The sequence below is a fragment of the Mirounga leonina genome, unplaced genomic scaffold (genome assembly GCF_011800145.1).
Source record: "Mirounga leonina isolate KUSES-001 unplaced genomic scaffold, KU_Mleo_1.0 Mir_153, whole genome shotgun sequence".
In the NCBI taxonomy this organism is placed as follows: Eukaryota; Metazoa; Chordata; class Mammalia; order Carnivora; family Phocidae; genus Mirounga; species Mirounga leonina.
The window spans coordinates 37,718,511-37,734,744 of NW_023270387.1; the positions used below are offsets into that span (position 1 = coordinate 37,718,511).

Here is a 16,234-nt window from a genome sequence, read left to right on the forward strand (position 1 = left end):
TAAGAGGTAAAGCAGGGTGAGCTCACTTCATGGGAGCTTGGAAAGATTTCCCCAAGCCCAGAAACAACACAGCGTGTCTCACATTCAGAAGTGCCACATAGAAGCCTGTGATACCAGCTGAGCAAAGTATTAACTTTATGAATTACACTAGTGCTTCTCAAACTTTAATGTGCATACAAACTACCTGGGGATCTTGTTAAATTGTAGGTTCTGATTCAGTAAAGCTAGGCTGGAGCCTGAAATTCTGCATTTCGAATCAACTCCCAGAGGTTGCTGTTGATTCTAATTGGTGGGACCCACTCTTTGAGTAGCAAAGGATAGATACCCCACCCCAATGTAGAAGGGAGCAAGTTCTCAGCCTCGTTTGTAGAGTATATGAAAGAATGTTCACCCATCACCTGTCTGCCCATGGCTACTTCCAGGTACCATTTTCTGGGAACGGAAGGGGCATGCTGTGGTCTGACTGTTGGTTCAGAACATACTCATATACACGCATCACTACTCCGACAGTAGGCATCAGCTTGGACTAGTTGTCAATAAGTTTCTTTCAACTAAATTGTGTGAACAAGGCAAGATGAGAAGAGTGAATCTAAATTCTTTTTTTTTTTCAAGTAAAAAAAAGGTATTAACATTCACTAAAATGTCTGTTTGTCATCACTTTATTCATAGCATCTACCCTAGAACAGATTTTGGCATATGATAGGTACTGAATGTACAAATGAGTGAATAATAATAGTTATCATGCACTGAGCATGGAGTATGTGTCAGACTCTACACAAATTATCTCATTGCTTTCCTACAACCAGAAGGAGTCTTTATTTCCAATCCTACTGGTAGGTCAACTAATGCTTAAATAGCTTGCTGAGCTAATAGACTTAGTGGTAAAGCTCAGGCTAAAGCTTTCTTTATACCTTCTCTGGCCAGTCATCATTCTAGCCTGTATTCTGGAGACTTTCCAGTGTGCGGGCATTCCCCAGGCTTGTCTTTCTTGGCTCAGGAGGGTAACTGGACAAGGGAAGGAAAGGTATGTTGAGAAAACAGTCAAGCAAAGGTTGAACTATCTTTGTGGCACCACTGAGGCCGGGGGCACTCCATGGGGACCATTTGTAAGCAGGCCACATGTATTAAGAATGGTAACAGAGCCAGCCATTGTTCGTTCTCAGACCCCTTCTCTGCATTTCACAAACTCCCTTGTCTACTGGCTTCTGGGTGGTAAGGCCAGTAGGATGCATTGGCAGGGGAGAGCAGAAACCAAGATAATTCTGTCTTTCCCAATTTGCCTTGGGTGGCACTTCCGGCAGTGGCTGTCTCCTCTGAGCCCCAGCTTCTGTGACCTCTCACCTTGTGGTTCCACCTCTGACTGGCTGTCCCCACTGTGGTTCTAACTCCAAGCACAGAGTTCCAGCATCGTGCTTTGACAAGGCTCCCTTGTTCTGTCGTCCAGCCAGACCTAGGGATGGAGCAGCAACCTGCTGTTCCTAATCATAGGATTGTCTCACCTTCTCATGCTTAGCTTCTAAGCTCTTTCATCTTTTCTATAACCAATTCCTTATATTAAATTCCCTCTGTTGAAAGACTTAGAGTTGTACCCAAATAATCCAATTAAAAATGAGCAGAAGACGTGAACAGGCATTTCTCCAAACAAGACATCCAGATGGCCAACAGACACATGAAAAGTTGCTCGACGTCACTCATCCTCAGGGAAATGCAAGTCAAAACCACAACGAGATATCACCTCACACCTGTCAGAATGGTTAAACTAAAAAACACAAGAAACAGCAAGCGTTGGTAAGGATGTGGAGAAAAAGGAACACTCGTGCACTGTGGGTGGGAGACTGGTGCAGCCACTGTGGGAGACAGTATGGAAGTTCCTCAGAAAGTTAAAAATAGAACTACCCTATGATCCAGCAATCACACTACAGGGTATTTACCCAACGGATACAAAAAACAGTAATTCAAAGGAATACATGCACCCCAACATTTATAGCAGCATTATTTACAATAGCCAAACTATGGAAGCAGAGCAAGTGTCCTTTGATAGATGAATGGATGAAGATGGAGTAGATAGATATACAATGAAGTATCATTCAAGCATAAAAAGAATGAAATCTTGCCATTTGCAACCCCATGGATGGAGCTAGAGAGTATAATGCTAAGCGAAATAAGTCAGAGAAAGACAAATACCATATGATTTCACTCATATCTGGAACTGAAGAAACAAAACAAATGAGCAAAGGGACAAAAAGAGAGAGAGAGAGAGAGAGAGAGAGAGACAAACCAAGAAACACACTCTTAACAAACCAGCGGTTACCAGAGGGGAGGTGGGTGGAGGATGGGTGTAATAGGTGATGGGGGTTTAAGAGTACAGTTATCATGATGAAAAAATAAAATAAAATAGTATTTTTAAAAGAATAGATATTTTAGTAGGCACTTTTCAGCTCTGAAATGTATAATTTCTACTGAGAGGCCCAGTTTCAATCAAATAAAGCATAGCAATCAATGTGTATCATTGTCCAACCTCAGACAAATTAATCCATGAGTTTCCTCTCACTGGAGTAGACCACATTAATATCAGTGACACTTGCCCAAGACAGCTGGAACAAGGATTCTTTCATCAGATAAGAGGATTACATCAGATGGCCTCAAAAATACCTCCTATGTTTATGATAAATATAAGGTAGACTAAGAGCTCTTTAAGATCTGTCTTGCCCACCATAATATTCCCAACACCTAGCACAGTACTTAGTATTTAATATGTACCAAGTAAACATTTGTTAAATAAATGACTGGTGGTTCTTGGATTCCTGGGCCTATGATTCTATTATTGGTGTCTGAAGCTTATTTTATAACACTTACCACACTGTATTGTAGCTATTACTTTATCTGTTATCTGCGCTCCTTTCTGACCTCCCCAAGGACTGGGGCTGCTTTTTTAATCTTTACTAACCAGGACTGCACACAACGGAAAGCAAATGCTAAGCAAATGTTTGTTGGAGACATGGAGGACAATAGATGAACAAATGAGTAAGTTCTTTGATCCACAATTTTGTGACTTGTGAACATATCAACTGCACACCTCTTGTCAGAGATTCACTTTAAAAAAGAAAAATCAAGACATAAGTGATAAAGACCCATAACAAAATGGCAGAAGGGATTCCAGGGAGAAACGTGACTATGGAAATAATTGCTAATGTTCCAGAGGGGACATTTTGTATCTGAAATCAGTCAGGGTAGAGGAGAAACCTACCAGGTTCACGTCCCCTCCCTACGTGCTGAGAGGTGACGATTCAAACTTTCCAGAACTTATCGTCTAGATTAGTGGTCAGCAAACTTTTCTGGTAAAGGGCCAGATAGTAAATATTTTCAGCTTTGCAGGCCAGATGTCCCCAACGCAACTACTCAGCTCTGCTCTCGAGCCAAAGAAGCCATAGATAGTATGTAAGCAAATGGGAGCGACTGCTTCCCAATAAAACTTTATTTATGAACCTTGCAATTTGAGTTTCACATAATTTTCATATGTCGTGAAACATTATTGTCTTTTTGATTTCTTAAATAAGTGAAGCACAGGGCTCTCTGAGGGCAGTGAAACTATTCTGTATGATATTTCGATGGTGGCTACATGTCATGTATTTGTCAAAGCCCACAGTGTGTCCAACAGCAAGAGAACCCTGTGGGTTCTATGAACTACGGACTTTAGTGAATAATAATGTCTTAATACAGGTTTATGAATTTTAACAAATTTGCCACACTAATAGAAGATGTGAATAGGGGAAACTATATGTTGGGGGGGAGGTGGGGGGAGGTGGACACATCTAACTATATGTACTATCTGCTCACTTATTCTGTAAATCTAGAACTGTACTTTATTTTTTTTTTTAAGATTTTATTTATTTATCTGACAGAGAGAGAGAGACAGCGAGAGAGGGAACACAAACAGGGGGAGTGGGAGAGGGAGAGGGAGAAGCAGGCTTCCCGCCGAGCAGGGAGCCCGATGCGGAGCTCGATCCCAGGACCCTGGGATCATGACCTGAGCCGAAGGCAGACGCCTAACCAACTGAGCCACCCAAGCACCCCTAGAACTGTACTTTAAAAAAGATCTTTAGGGGAGCCTGAGTGGCTCAGTTATTAAGCGGCTGCCTTCAGCTCAGGTCATGATCCTAGGGTCCTGGGATCAAGCCCCACGTCAGTCTCCCTACTCGGCGGGGAGCCTGCTTCTCCTTCTCCCTCTGCTGCTCCCCCTGCTCATACTCTCTCTCTCCCTGCTCATGCACTCACTCTTCCCTGAGATGAGGGTCAGGGGCACCTTCTGTGGAGTCTTGAGCTGACCACTGCCCTCTCACACAGCAGTGACCAAGGCCCTCTGCAGAAATCATAGCACGAGATCAGAAGTCTCCAGGTTGGGGCGCCTGGGTGGCTCAGTAGGTTAAGCGCCTGCCTTTGGCTCTGGTCATGATCCCGGGGTCCTGAGATCGAGTCCCAAGTTGGGCTCCCTGCTCAGCTGGGAGTCTGCTTCTCCCTCTCCCTCTGCCCCTCCCCCTGCTTATGCTCTCTCTCTCTCTCTCTCTGTCAAACAAATAAATAAAATCTTAAAAAAAAATAAAGAAGTCTCCAGATTTTTCTAATACTGTGGAACAACTTTTTGCATTCATTTCAGAGATTAATCCTTATAGAAGTGAAGAAAATAACAGGGGTAGGAAGAGAAGAAGGATTAGTAATGAAGAAAAAAAGGAGAAAATTCTCAGATCAAGTTCTGCTGAGCCCGCTTTTCTGCCTCTCTGCTCAATGTTCTCTAATTCAGAGGCCCTGAGAGGCAGGCAGGGATGTGCTTCTGTGTCCCTTCTCTATGATCAGATGCTGATAATGAGAAGGTACACAGGGGAACTGTAAATTCATAGAAATCTGAACAAAGCATTGTGTCCTTAGAAGGATGAAAAGAATTCAAGACTTAAGTTGGTGTGGTTTCCTTAGGTCAGTCAATATTTAACAAGAACTTACCATACATCAGGCCCCGAGCTGAGTGAGGATAAAAAGAGAAGTGAGCAGAATTTTGTGTCCCTGTCTTCAGGGAACTGATGATGGAACATTTGTATATAAAAGAGGATCATCTTTATCCTCTCTCTTTGAACAAAGAAATTGATTTGCCCCCTCTACTCTTGAGTGCAACAAGGTAAGCACAATTCCAAGGGAACTCCCACTCAAGCTCTTGGATTTTTTTTTTAAGATTATATTTTTTTATTTATTTGAGAGAGAGAGAGAGAGATAGCATGAGCATAGGGAGGAGAGGGAGAAGCAGGCTCCCCACTGAGCAGGGACCTGGGACCCCATCCCAGAACCCTGGGATCACGACCTGAGCCAAAGGCAGATGCTTTGGCGCCCCTACTTTCAACTTTTAATTTAATAACTGATCATCAGTTCAGTCAGTGGGAAACATTTAAGTATGTTTGGAACAACTTGGGTATACAAATCAACTTTTCAGCTGGAACGTTTATAAAATCTAAGTACAGATCAAATATTTCCAATGAAAATTTACCAGCTACATTGAGATGTGCCGTAAGTGTAAATGCACACCGGAGTGCAGATTCAGGAGGAAAAAGCTGTTACGCAGTTTACTGATAATTTGTATATTGGTGACATGTTGAAGTGTCCTATTTTCAGTCACTCGGGATAAAGTATAGTATTTGTATTAACTTCACGTTTTCTTTTCTACCCTTTCAATGTGACCTTAGGAAATCTACAGTACTATATGTGGCCTGCCTTCTATTTCAGCTGGACAGCACTGCTCTGAAATGATTGCAGTTTCTTCGTTCGTCTCCGGCACCCCCTACCCACCCCCCCACGCCCCCCCACCCCCGCCCCGGGGCTCTGAGTTTTGCTGCGTCCTCTGTGCCAGGACGCCCCTTCTCAAACTCTGTTTTTCACAGGGCAGTTTTCCCGTGGTGGCACCAGTGGGTGCCTCCCGGATCAGATCCGATTATAACCTCTCAGTTCGCAGTCACGCCTCCCCAGCCACGTCCCGGTCCCATGCAGCCCCCGCCGCCCCCTCTGCCGGCCCGCAGCCTGTACCGTCTGCAGTCTCTTTATCTACTCCCCCCCGGGCCGCCGCTGCTCTCGCCAGGCGCAGGGTTTGCCAAGCCCATTTTGGTCTTGTGCTTCTGTTGCGCTCCCACTCCTCCTGGACCCCTCAAATCTCACCGCTTCTCCAGCCTACGGCTTCCACCCCTTCAACGTGGGTCTCCAAAATCCGGCTCTTCCGGAAGTATCTCCCACCGCAAGGCCAGCCCTGCGCATTTCCCCCCGCCCCCAACCCCGCCCCCATTCCTGGAGCCCCCAAGTCGCGTCGTAGGGGCCGCTCCTCCGGACGCGCGTGCCCGCGCCTTGGGCCCCCAGCCGGCTCGCCCGCTCCGCGCAGCAGACGCCCGCCCGCCCCGCACGGCGCCCCGCAACCCGGCCGCGGCGCCCGCCAGTGCTGACGAATGAGCGGCCTGCGCGGCCCTAAGCCCTCAGGAGAGAGGCGCACAGACAGGGAATAGGGTTTTCATGAACTGATACTTGTTCCTACAGATTTGTTTTATGTGGTGTGAGACCACATCTGGCCATGTCACCTTTCCTGTCATGTGTGGAAGGGACGCACCTTCATCAAAGCCTCCGTCTGCGCAAAGCACTTTACAGTAAAGGCCCCTTGGTTTTACTTAAAGCAGATATTTGTACAGGCAGAGCTGTTAGCCTTGGCGCTCTCTCAAACTTACGGGGTCTTGCTGTCGGGACTTGTCATTTTTAATGGCACGACCGTATCATTGAGCTAGTACGGCCTTAGAAGCAAAGCTCCATGGAACTTTCAGTCCCCAAACATCCTTCCCAACTTCTGATATACACACAGTGAAAATCGCCTTCAGAAATGAGGACAAGGGGCGCCTGGGTGGCTCAGTGGGTGAAGCGTCTGCCTCTGGGTCAGGTCATGATCCCAGGGTCCTGGGATCGAGCCCGCGTTGGGCTCCCTGCTCCGCGGGGAGCCTGCTTCTCCCTCTGTCCCTCCCCCTGCTCATGCACACTCTCTTTCTCTCTCAAATAAATAAATCTTAAAAATGAGGATAAAAGAAAGACATTTGTAGATAAAAGGTAGCAGGGAGAATTTCCCACCCTCCAGTTGACCCACACTATAAAGAATGCTACAGGGTGTTCCTCAGGTTGGGGGAAATACTACCAGATAGAAACTTGATTCTACAGAAAGAAAAGAAGAACATCAGAAACTGTGGGTAAATATAAAATACCATGGTTTGTTTTTCCTTCTTGAAATTCCCTCAGAAAGACAACTGACAATTTAAAGTAACAGTAATAATATACGGATAGGTTTATAATATGTGTACAACTGAAAGTCATGACAACAATAAAACGGAGGGTAGGGAGAGTAGGTGAATGGAGTAATACAGATGGAAAAATTATCATACTCGTGACGTAGAAAGTGTCCGGTATGAAGTGGACAACTGGAAATGTGAAGGGTAAAGCGTAAAGAGAAAAGTAGAAAGCGTGAAGGGGCTGGGCGTCTGGGTGGCTCAGTGGGTTAGGCGGCAGCCTTTGGCTCAGGTCATGATCTCGGGGTCCTGAGATCGAGCCCCACAGCGGGCTCCCTACTCAGCGGGAGGCCTGCTTCTCCCTCTCCCTCTGCTGCTCCCCCTGCTTGTGTTCTCTCTCTCAAGTAAATAAATAAAATCTTTAAAAAAAAAAAAGTGTGAAGGGGTGTGATGTTAACTTGAACGGCCTTTGATAAGTTAAGGACACATATTGCTATGATGAGAGTGGCCACAAAAAGTGTTTTGTCTCAGCTAAAGTATTTTACATCATCTGCACGTTACTGTTCATGTTTGCTAAATTGGCGCTTTTATGTTAACTCTGGTATTATACTCTGCTATCAATTTGAAAATTGGATCGAGGCCTCAAATATGATTCACTGAAGTATCAAAGTCATGATTAAAATAATAATAGCAACACCAGATTTCAGAATAAAATCATAAATATAAAGAGCAAAAAGGAAGCGAGTCTACGTAGACTAGGAGTCTGTACTGGGACCAGTGAATCACTGAAAGTGATGATTTTCCACGGCAGCGGAAAACGGAAGTTACCCATGTGAAATACTATTTCAATCTGAAAAGTTGATCTGATGATGGGGCCATCCACTCATCTCTGGTGCCCACTGCCCTATTAGGGAACATCTCAAGCACAAAGCCGTTAGATGCTCTTGTTTCATGTTCAAACAAAGACCAGTGGCCTTGTTTTTCAAGAAATAGGTTAATCTAAAAAAAAAAAAAGAAAGAAAGAAAGAAGTAAATGTAGTCATTGGAGAAGAGAAAAAACCTACAGAGACATGGCTCAAACTTGTGCACCTTGGGACAAAAATAAATAAGTAAATCATATATTTCCAAAGTTTCTAAAACCACCCCCCAAAGTTCAGAAAACAATATGATACTTACGGAGAAAACAGAAGTTAATGATAAATTTCCTGTATCAGATGATATCAACAGCATACACTGTGGGACAACCGTGACGAGCCCATGTGCATACTAGCAGAATTTTACTTGAGTTGAATGAAGTGTACTATACTCTTATTGGTCAGTACTCTGAGGCTCCATGAGAGTATGATTCAGATCTTGAAATGGAAAGTACCCACATCGGAAGGAAGTGCTTACAACCTTTCTTTCCTTTTTAGATTGTATTTATTTATCTATTTGAGAGAGAGAGAAAGAGAAAGAGCACACATGTGTAACCAGGGGGGTGGGGGGACGGGAGAGGAAGAAGCAGAGTCCGTGCTGAGCGTGGAGCCCCACATGGGACACGATCTCACCACCCCGAGATCATGACCTGAGCCGAAATCAAGAGTCAGATGCTCAACCAACTGAGCCACCCAGGTGCCCCACAACTTTTCTATTTATTACTGGAAACCAATGTTATAGGAGCAGAACATTTTGTTAATTCACAATCGTGTGAGTTCTGATAATGGGCTCAAAAGGCGTTTGGAAACCATTGTTGACAAAAAGGTCTTGTTAGGTGACTTGAGCAAGTCACTCCATCTCTTCACCTTGATTTCCTCCCCTGTGGTCTCAGTGTCACTATCCATGACCACCACGGTTCTTTCTCAGTCCCCCAGGCGGCCACTGAACTTGGGCAGCCCTAGGACAGAAGCTGGGTGTTGGTCCCTAAGCCTTTTCCTTCATGCTATTCAGGAAGGTAGTGGTGTATAACAGCTCAGAACAATGGCTCCAGATTAGCTTCTCTATACCTCAGTTTCCTTCTATGTTAAATGGGGATGATGTGGTGAGACCACTCACCACAAAGTGTTGTGAGTATTAAAAACAATCACTTAACAGAGACGTGACATGTAAAAAGCACTCCATCACTATAAGCTATTATTACTGTTGTTGTTGTTAGTTGTTTATTATTATTATTATTATTACTATTATTATTATTATTACCACCTTCCTTCTAACTGACATCAGTTGGCAATGAGGACAGCTTGTAGGAAGACATAAGTTTAGGAAAGGAAGAAAAGCAAAATTCCAGTTATATATCTTTATATATCAGAGAAAGAAACAGGTCAGGTCTTGTTCTTAAATGGGGAAACTGAGGCAATGAGCTATGGAATCGTAGATCAAAGGCTATCCAGTGAGTCAGTAATAGAACTTGGAACAAGCCCAGAAATGGATTTTCTGAAGAGAGTGGTAAAGGCTGTTCAGTTTCCAACTCTTAGGAGATTTCCCAACAAGAAAGTGTTCCACTTTCTCTACCCTAACATCAGCCTGAAGGCCATCAGTCAAAGAAAGGCACCTGGGTACCTGTACTGAGGTATAGAGGGTATTGGAATGAAGCAAAATTTTAAGGATAGGAGGACTCGTGATGATAAGCTCTCTGAAATAATTTTTTTTAATTTTTAAATTTTTTATTATTTTTTTATTGTGTTCCGTTAGCCAACATATAGTGCATCATTAGCTTTTGATGTAGTGTTCAACGATTCATTAGTTGCGTGTAACACCCAGTGTTCATCAGATCACGTGCCCTCCCGAGTACCCATCACCCTGTTACCATCCCCACCCCCTTCCCTTCCCTTCTGTAACCCTGTTTGTTTCCCAGAGTCCAGAGTCTCTCATGGTTTTTCTCCCTCTCTGATTTCTTCCCATTCAGTTTTCCCTCCCTTCCCCTGTGGTCCTCCACGCTATTCCTTATGTTCCACATATGAGTGAAACCATATGATAATAGTCTTTCTCTCCTTGACTTATTTCACTTAGCATAAGCTCCTGCAGTTCCATCCATGTCGATGCAAATGGTAGGTATTCATCCTTTTTGATACAGCCACTCTGGAAAACAATATGCAGGTTCCTCAAGAAGTTAAAAATAGAGACTTCCTACGACTCAGCAATTGCACTACTAGGTATTTATCCCAAAGATACAGATGTAGTGAAAAGAAGGGGCACCTGCACCCCAATCTTCAGAGCAGCAATGTCCATAATAGCCAAACTGTGGAAGGAGCCAAGATGCTCTTCAACAGATGAATGGATAAAGAAGATGTGGTCCATACATACAATGGAATATTACTCAGCCATCTGAAATAAATTTCTCTTCCCAGAGCTCTCTCATGGAGCCTCAGAGTACTGACCAATAAGAGGAGCTGTAACTCCCCATCCCACTACAAAGACAGAGGTCATGGACAAGTGCCCTAGGATGACCACCTGGCCACAAATGGAAACTCTGTAAGAATCACTGGCCGCACACATGCTCACTGAAGGTAAAAAACGTTCTTTGTCCTCATCTTCACTTACTTTCTAGAAATACAGACAATGCTCACTAAATACTACTTCGATCAAATCCTGACTGCTTCTCGCCATTATTCCACTGTTTAAACCCCTAGATTTATGTCATGCGATGCATTTAAAATCAAAAATCAAAGTTGAACCTAGCATATATAAGCTTTTATCTCCCCCACATTTACTCGCTCTACTGAGACAATCACCACTTTCCCGTTCTCACTCATGCAGTTGGGACAGAGATGACCCCACCCCCTAGCTCAAAAGGGGCATATGGGACACCGGACTAGATATCAGAGCATCTCATCTTCCTGGTCTCTGTAACTGGCTCAGAACACATCACTCAAAAGGGCCAGCAAAGAACAAGGAGACTTTTTCTGAAGCTACAGAAAAAGAGGTGGAGATTCTTTTCCACTGGGTTTTAAACCATGGAGCATATAACCCAACCCCACCCAGGGTGGCAAATAAAGGCAGAAAGGTAGGACATGGAGCTGAGAGATGAAAGAAGTCACATCTGGTGATGTACTGGGGCGCCCTAAATTTAGCAGTGGTCAAAGCCAGTCTACCACCTATTAGCTATGTGGCCAATAAATTCTACTTATTAAAAGGAGCCAATTGAAGTTTGTTTATATCTATACTTGTCGCTTGAACTTGACCAGTGTGTTAATCTGCTGGGGCTGTCATAACAAAACAGCACAGACTAGGTGGCTTCGACAACTGAAACGTATTTTCTCACAGTTCTAGAGGCCACAAGTCCAAGATCACGGTGTCAGCAGATTTGGTTTCTTCAGAGGCCTCTCTCCGTGGCTTGCAGATGGCTACCTTCAGGAGAAGCAGGCTCCCCACTGAGCAAGGAACCTGACATGGGGCTCGATCCCAGGACCCTGAGATCATGACCTGACCTGAAGGCAGATGCTTCACCGACTGAGCCACCCAGGCGCCCCTAAATTTCCTCTTCTTATAAGGATGCCTGTTATATTGCAGAGTTTTAGGAAAAGGATAATTTCAACCTTGAATTCTCTACCTGAATCATCTATCACTTACGTTGAGGGCAGAATAAAAACACGTCTAGGCAATCAAACCTCAGAATTTATTTTTAATAGGCCTTTGGGGGGAAGCTATTGACGATATTCCCTAGCAAAGCAAAAGAGCAAGCCAAGAACAAGGAAGACATGCGCTCCAAGACATGGAAGCAGTGAGGAAATCCCACAGTAGCGACTGCGCAGCATGCAGAGGGCAGGCCGTGAGAAGACAGAACCCCAGGAGTGGGCATCGGGGGTGGGGGGGCGGACAGACACAGGGTATTTAACGGAATGCCTCTTTGGATCAAGTATTCAAAAATAAATTAAGGATGTAACAAAAGCAAACAGTGCCAGAAAAAGAAATTACTTACAGGAAAAACCCAAAGCTCTACAAGAGAGAAAATATAATCATCGTACAAAATCAGACTCTGCCCTGAGCAGTTAAAATGATCTTCCACTCTTAAAATAAACCCACAGATGGAGCATAGTGTACAGTTACGGTGTCAGGACAGAATGTGTGTATCATCAATCGTGACGCCGTGCAAGTCCAATGGAGAGACGTCAGGAGGTGGGAGGCAGGAAGGGGAGCTGACGGGCAGGGTAGGGATGGGGATGGCCCTGTTTTGCAAAGCGAGAGTCAACAAGCGTCTAGAGCTGAACAAGATATAGAATGGTAACAAGTGATGTGGAGCATTTTTTCATGTGTCTATTGGCCATTTGGATGTCTTCTTTGGAGAAGTGTCTATTTATATTTTCTGCCCATTTCTTGACTGGATTATTTGTTTTTGGGGTGTTGAGTTTGATAAGTTCTTTGTATCACTCGGTGTCAGGGAAATACAAATCAAAACCACAATGAGATACCACCTCACACCAGTCAGAATGGCTAAAATTAACAAGTCAGGAAACAAACACTGGCGAGGATATGGAGAAAGGGGAACCCTCCTACATTGTTGGTGGGAATGCAAGCTGGTGCAGCCACTCTGGAAAACAGTATGGAGGTTCCTCAAAAAGTTAAAAATAGAGCTACCCTATGACCCAGCAATTGTACTACTGGGCATTTACCCCAAAGATACAGATGTAGTGAAATGAAGGGATACCTGCACCCCAATGTTCATAGCGGCAATGTCCACAATAGCCAAACTGTGGAAGGAGCCGAGATATCCTTCAACAGATGATAAAGATGTAGTTCATATATACAATGGAATATTACTCAGCCATCAAAAAGGATGAATACCTACCATTTACATCGATGTGGATGGAACTGGACGGCATTATGCTAAGTGAAATAAGTCAATCAGAGAAAGACAATTATCATATGGTTTCACTCGTATGTGGAACATAAGAAACAGTGCAGAGGACCATAGGGAAGGGAGGGAAAACTGAATGGGAAGTCATCAGAGCAAGAGAAAAACCATGAGAGACTCTTAACTATGGGAAACAAACTGAGGGTGCTGGAGGGGAGGTGGTAGGGGGGATGGGGTAACTGGGTGATGGGCATTAAGGAGGGCACGTGCTGTAATGAACACTGGGTGTTATATGCAACTAATGAATTGCTGAACACTACATCTGAAACTACTGATGTACCATGTATTGCTTAATTGAATATAAATTTTAAAAAAAGATATAGAATGGTAAGTTTGTGACAAATTTCCAAGGAAACAGATAAAAGAAGTGGAATAGTGATATAGCTAAATCCAAAGGTTGCGAGGAGGGGGATGGAGGATGGTAAAATCACAATAGACCAATGGCAGAAATTCAGTAACTGATTTCTAAATGTGAACACTCACAACAGAGGACTTTAAACATTTTTATTTAGAGATATGAGGAGTGATACCAAAAGAACAAGTAAAAAGGTGACAAGTGGCTGCCCTAGGGAAAAGGACAGGAGTTAGGAAAGGAGGAGGCAAGGAACTGTGGCTTTTATGACCAGAGTTCTATACTATTTGATGTGTTAACAAAGGTCAGTTATTTTATAAATTTATTTATTTTTTTTTATTTTAAAGCATTTTAATGTTTCCTTTGGGAATCACTGCTAAATTATTTTTTTAGCCCTTGCTTCATGTACAGATTCAAATTCTCATGGGCAGCTGCCAGGCCCTAGCACCAAGAAGTCCTCGGGTGCAACCCCCTGTCTTTTCATCCATCTTGCTGGGAACCCCATAAGCAATGAAGCTTCCATAAGTCAAGGGTTTTTAATAGCATTTGATATTTATATGGTACCTTTCATCTGAGGGCCGCAGTGCATGTTACAACATTATCTCACCATGTTCCTGTGGAGAAGGTAGGAGGCGGGTACTATTAACCCCATTATACATATGGGAAAACTGAAGCAAAGGGCTCTCATTACCAATCTGATGGTTGGATCTGTAACTCAGGATTAAGGGGATAACTGCTGAGCCTCAGGACCCTCCTAAGGGATTCTGGGAGATTTAACCTGTTTTTTAAAGTCCTGAAGAGGATTGTTTCTGAAGACACTTGTGAGTGGGCCTCATGATGGGCTTCATCTTTTCCCTCTTCTGGAGTGGAGCCATGGAGAGAAGGGAGTAAGTCACAGAGATGGGTGAAGAGAGGCAGAAAGGAGAAAGAAAGCCCTAGTTAATTATGGCCAGAGTCTTACCATTCACTAAATAGACCAGCAAGTATCTATAATGCCCCCTATAGGTTTTCAGGTCTAGGCTTGAGGCCAGGGAGAATTCCAGGAAGAACAGAACTAGCGCTCATTGATCAGTAGTTCATCATTTACCCGGAGTCATAAGAAACACGTGCATTAGAAAACATACAATGTTACACTGTCAGGTAGAAGCAGGAAAGGAAGTGAAATCAGATTTTAGGGGAAAGTAAGGTGAGCAAGGGCTTGAACAGTTACTTTTTTTAAACCCGTGTTTGTTTGTTTGTTTGTTTTATTCAAGGGAATGGGCTCCTAGTGTCTCTTTTTCTGGAACAGGAACACTAGGTGGCAAGTGACATAATATGACTCAGTGGTTTCTGTGTGCAGGGCCAGTCCTAAAGGCTGTTGACTTCCCCAGCTCTTTGGTGCCCTCCCTGCGCTGCCCTATTCGCTCCTTCCTGGCCCGTTCCTTTAAGTGTAAAGAGCAAATCTCAGGAATGCCCTCTGGACGAGGCTAAGTAGAAATAAGCAGATCTGCAGTCTGTGCAGAGCCTTTGCTGAGTGCTGGAGCCCAGCCACCACCCTCCCTTAGACCCACTGGGCCTGGGTAGGCTCAGCTCCTCAGGCGGGGTCCCCTCTTGTCTTCACCCCAGGGCACTTCCAAGTCTCCTGGGGTCCCTAGACATAGCCTATTGCCCACATCTCTCCGCTCCCCTAGAAACATATGATTGGTCTTGTTACCACTAATAATTAAGTTTTTAAGATTTTATTTATTAATTTGAGATAGAGCGCACACGCATGAGCGGGCAAGGGGCAGAGGGAGAGGGAGAAGCAGGAACAGACACATACACACCTCACCACCCTACCCCGGGCTGAGCAGGGAGCAGGGAGCCAACCATGGGGCTCGATCCCAGAACCCTGGGATTAGGACTTGAGCGGAAGGCAGATGCTCAACCAACTGAGCCACCTAGGCTCCCCAATAATTAAGTTATTATTAGCAAATATTCTATTTGTTGTAACTAATGTTATCAAAATCAGCATAAATACATATAATCATTACTACTAGTAGTAAGTTTAACTTTTTGATTCACAAAAACCCCTGTAGGGTTAAATGGACTTGTCCGAGAGCCGTCAGGAAATAAGAATGCGGCTTCCCAGGCATAATATTTTCTTAATTAGCCAAGTGAACAGCTGAATAAGAGAATGGGGGCTCTGCTGCTCCTTTCACACAGCCCTCCTTTCTCCCCGGGGGTTTGTGCTCTGACAAGGTCGAGGCGCCCTCTAATGGTCATATGTGGTAACAAAGGAGTCCCTCAAGTTCACCCAGAAACCTGCTTGGCTCAGTCCCCTCCAGGGACAGACAGTAGCCCTGAATCAGACCTGGACTCTCAGATCCTGTGGTACCTTCTGGTTTCACAAGTACTAAGCCCAAAAAGGTAAAGATCAATCCAAATTCCTCTCAACTGATCATTAGAAAAGGAGCCAAAATAAAGTTTTGAGACATACATGAAAGCTACTTAGTAACTTCAGTAGAGAGGCTGAGGTCATGAGACTTTCATGCTTGAATCCGAAGAGCCACAAAATTACAAATGGACATTAGACCCCACAGGTGTGAGAGAACGTGACACTCGTGTGGTTCAACTGCTCACCTGATCTTCAGTTCCCTCCCCCACACCCTGCCAAAGGAGCCAGCCAGCCTCCCAAAGCCTGACTTCGGCGTGAGTCCAAGTCAGTGATGAAAATAAACAAGCTGGCTGTTCATGGGGCAAACCCGGAGAGGAAAGTCCCATCATCCTTTTAAGAAAGAAAAGACA

At 44.3% G+C, this 16,234-nt stretch overlaps 1 protein-coding gene across 1 annotated transcript in view; it reads right to left on the reverse strand.

The window, feature by feature from the left end:
- HEPHL1 (hephaestin like 1) overlaps positions 1–6,772 on the reverse strand; it is a 123,406-nt gene extending 116,634 nt beyond the window's left edge. The window contains exons 1-2 of the mRNA XM_035009458.1: positions 6,747–6,772; positions 6,193–6,219 (exon numbers count right to left, since the gene is read on the reverse strand). Of these exons, the coding sequence (XP_034865349.1) occupies positions 6,193–6,219; positions 6,747–6,772 (53 nt within the window). The remainder of the gene's footprint in view (positions 1–6,192; positions 6,220–6,746) is intronic.
- Between the last annotated feature and the right edge of the window lie 9,462 nt (positions 6,773–16,234).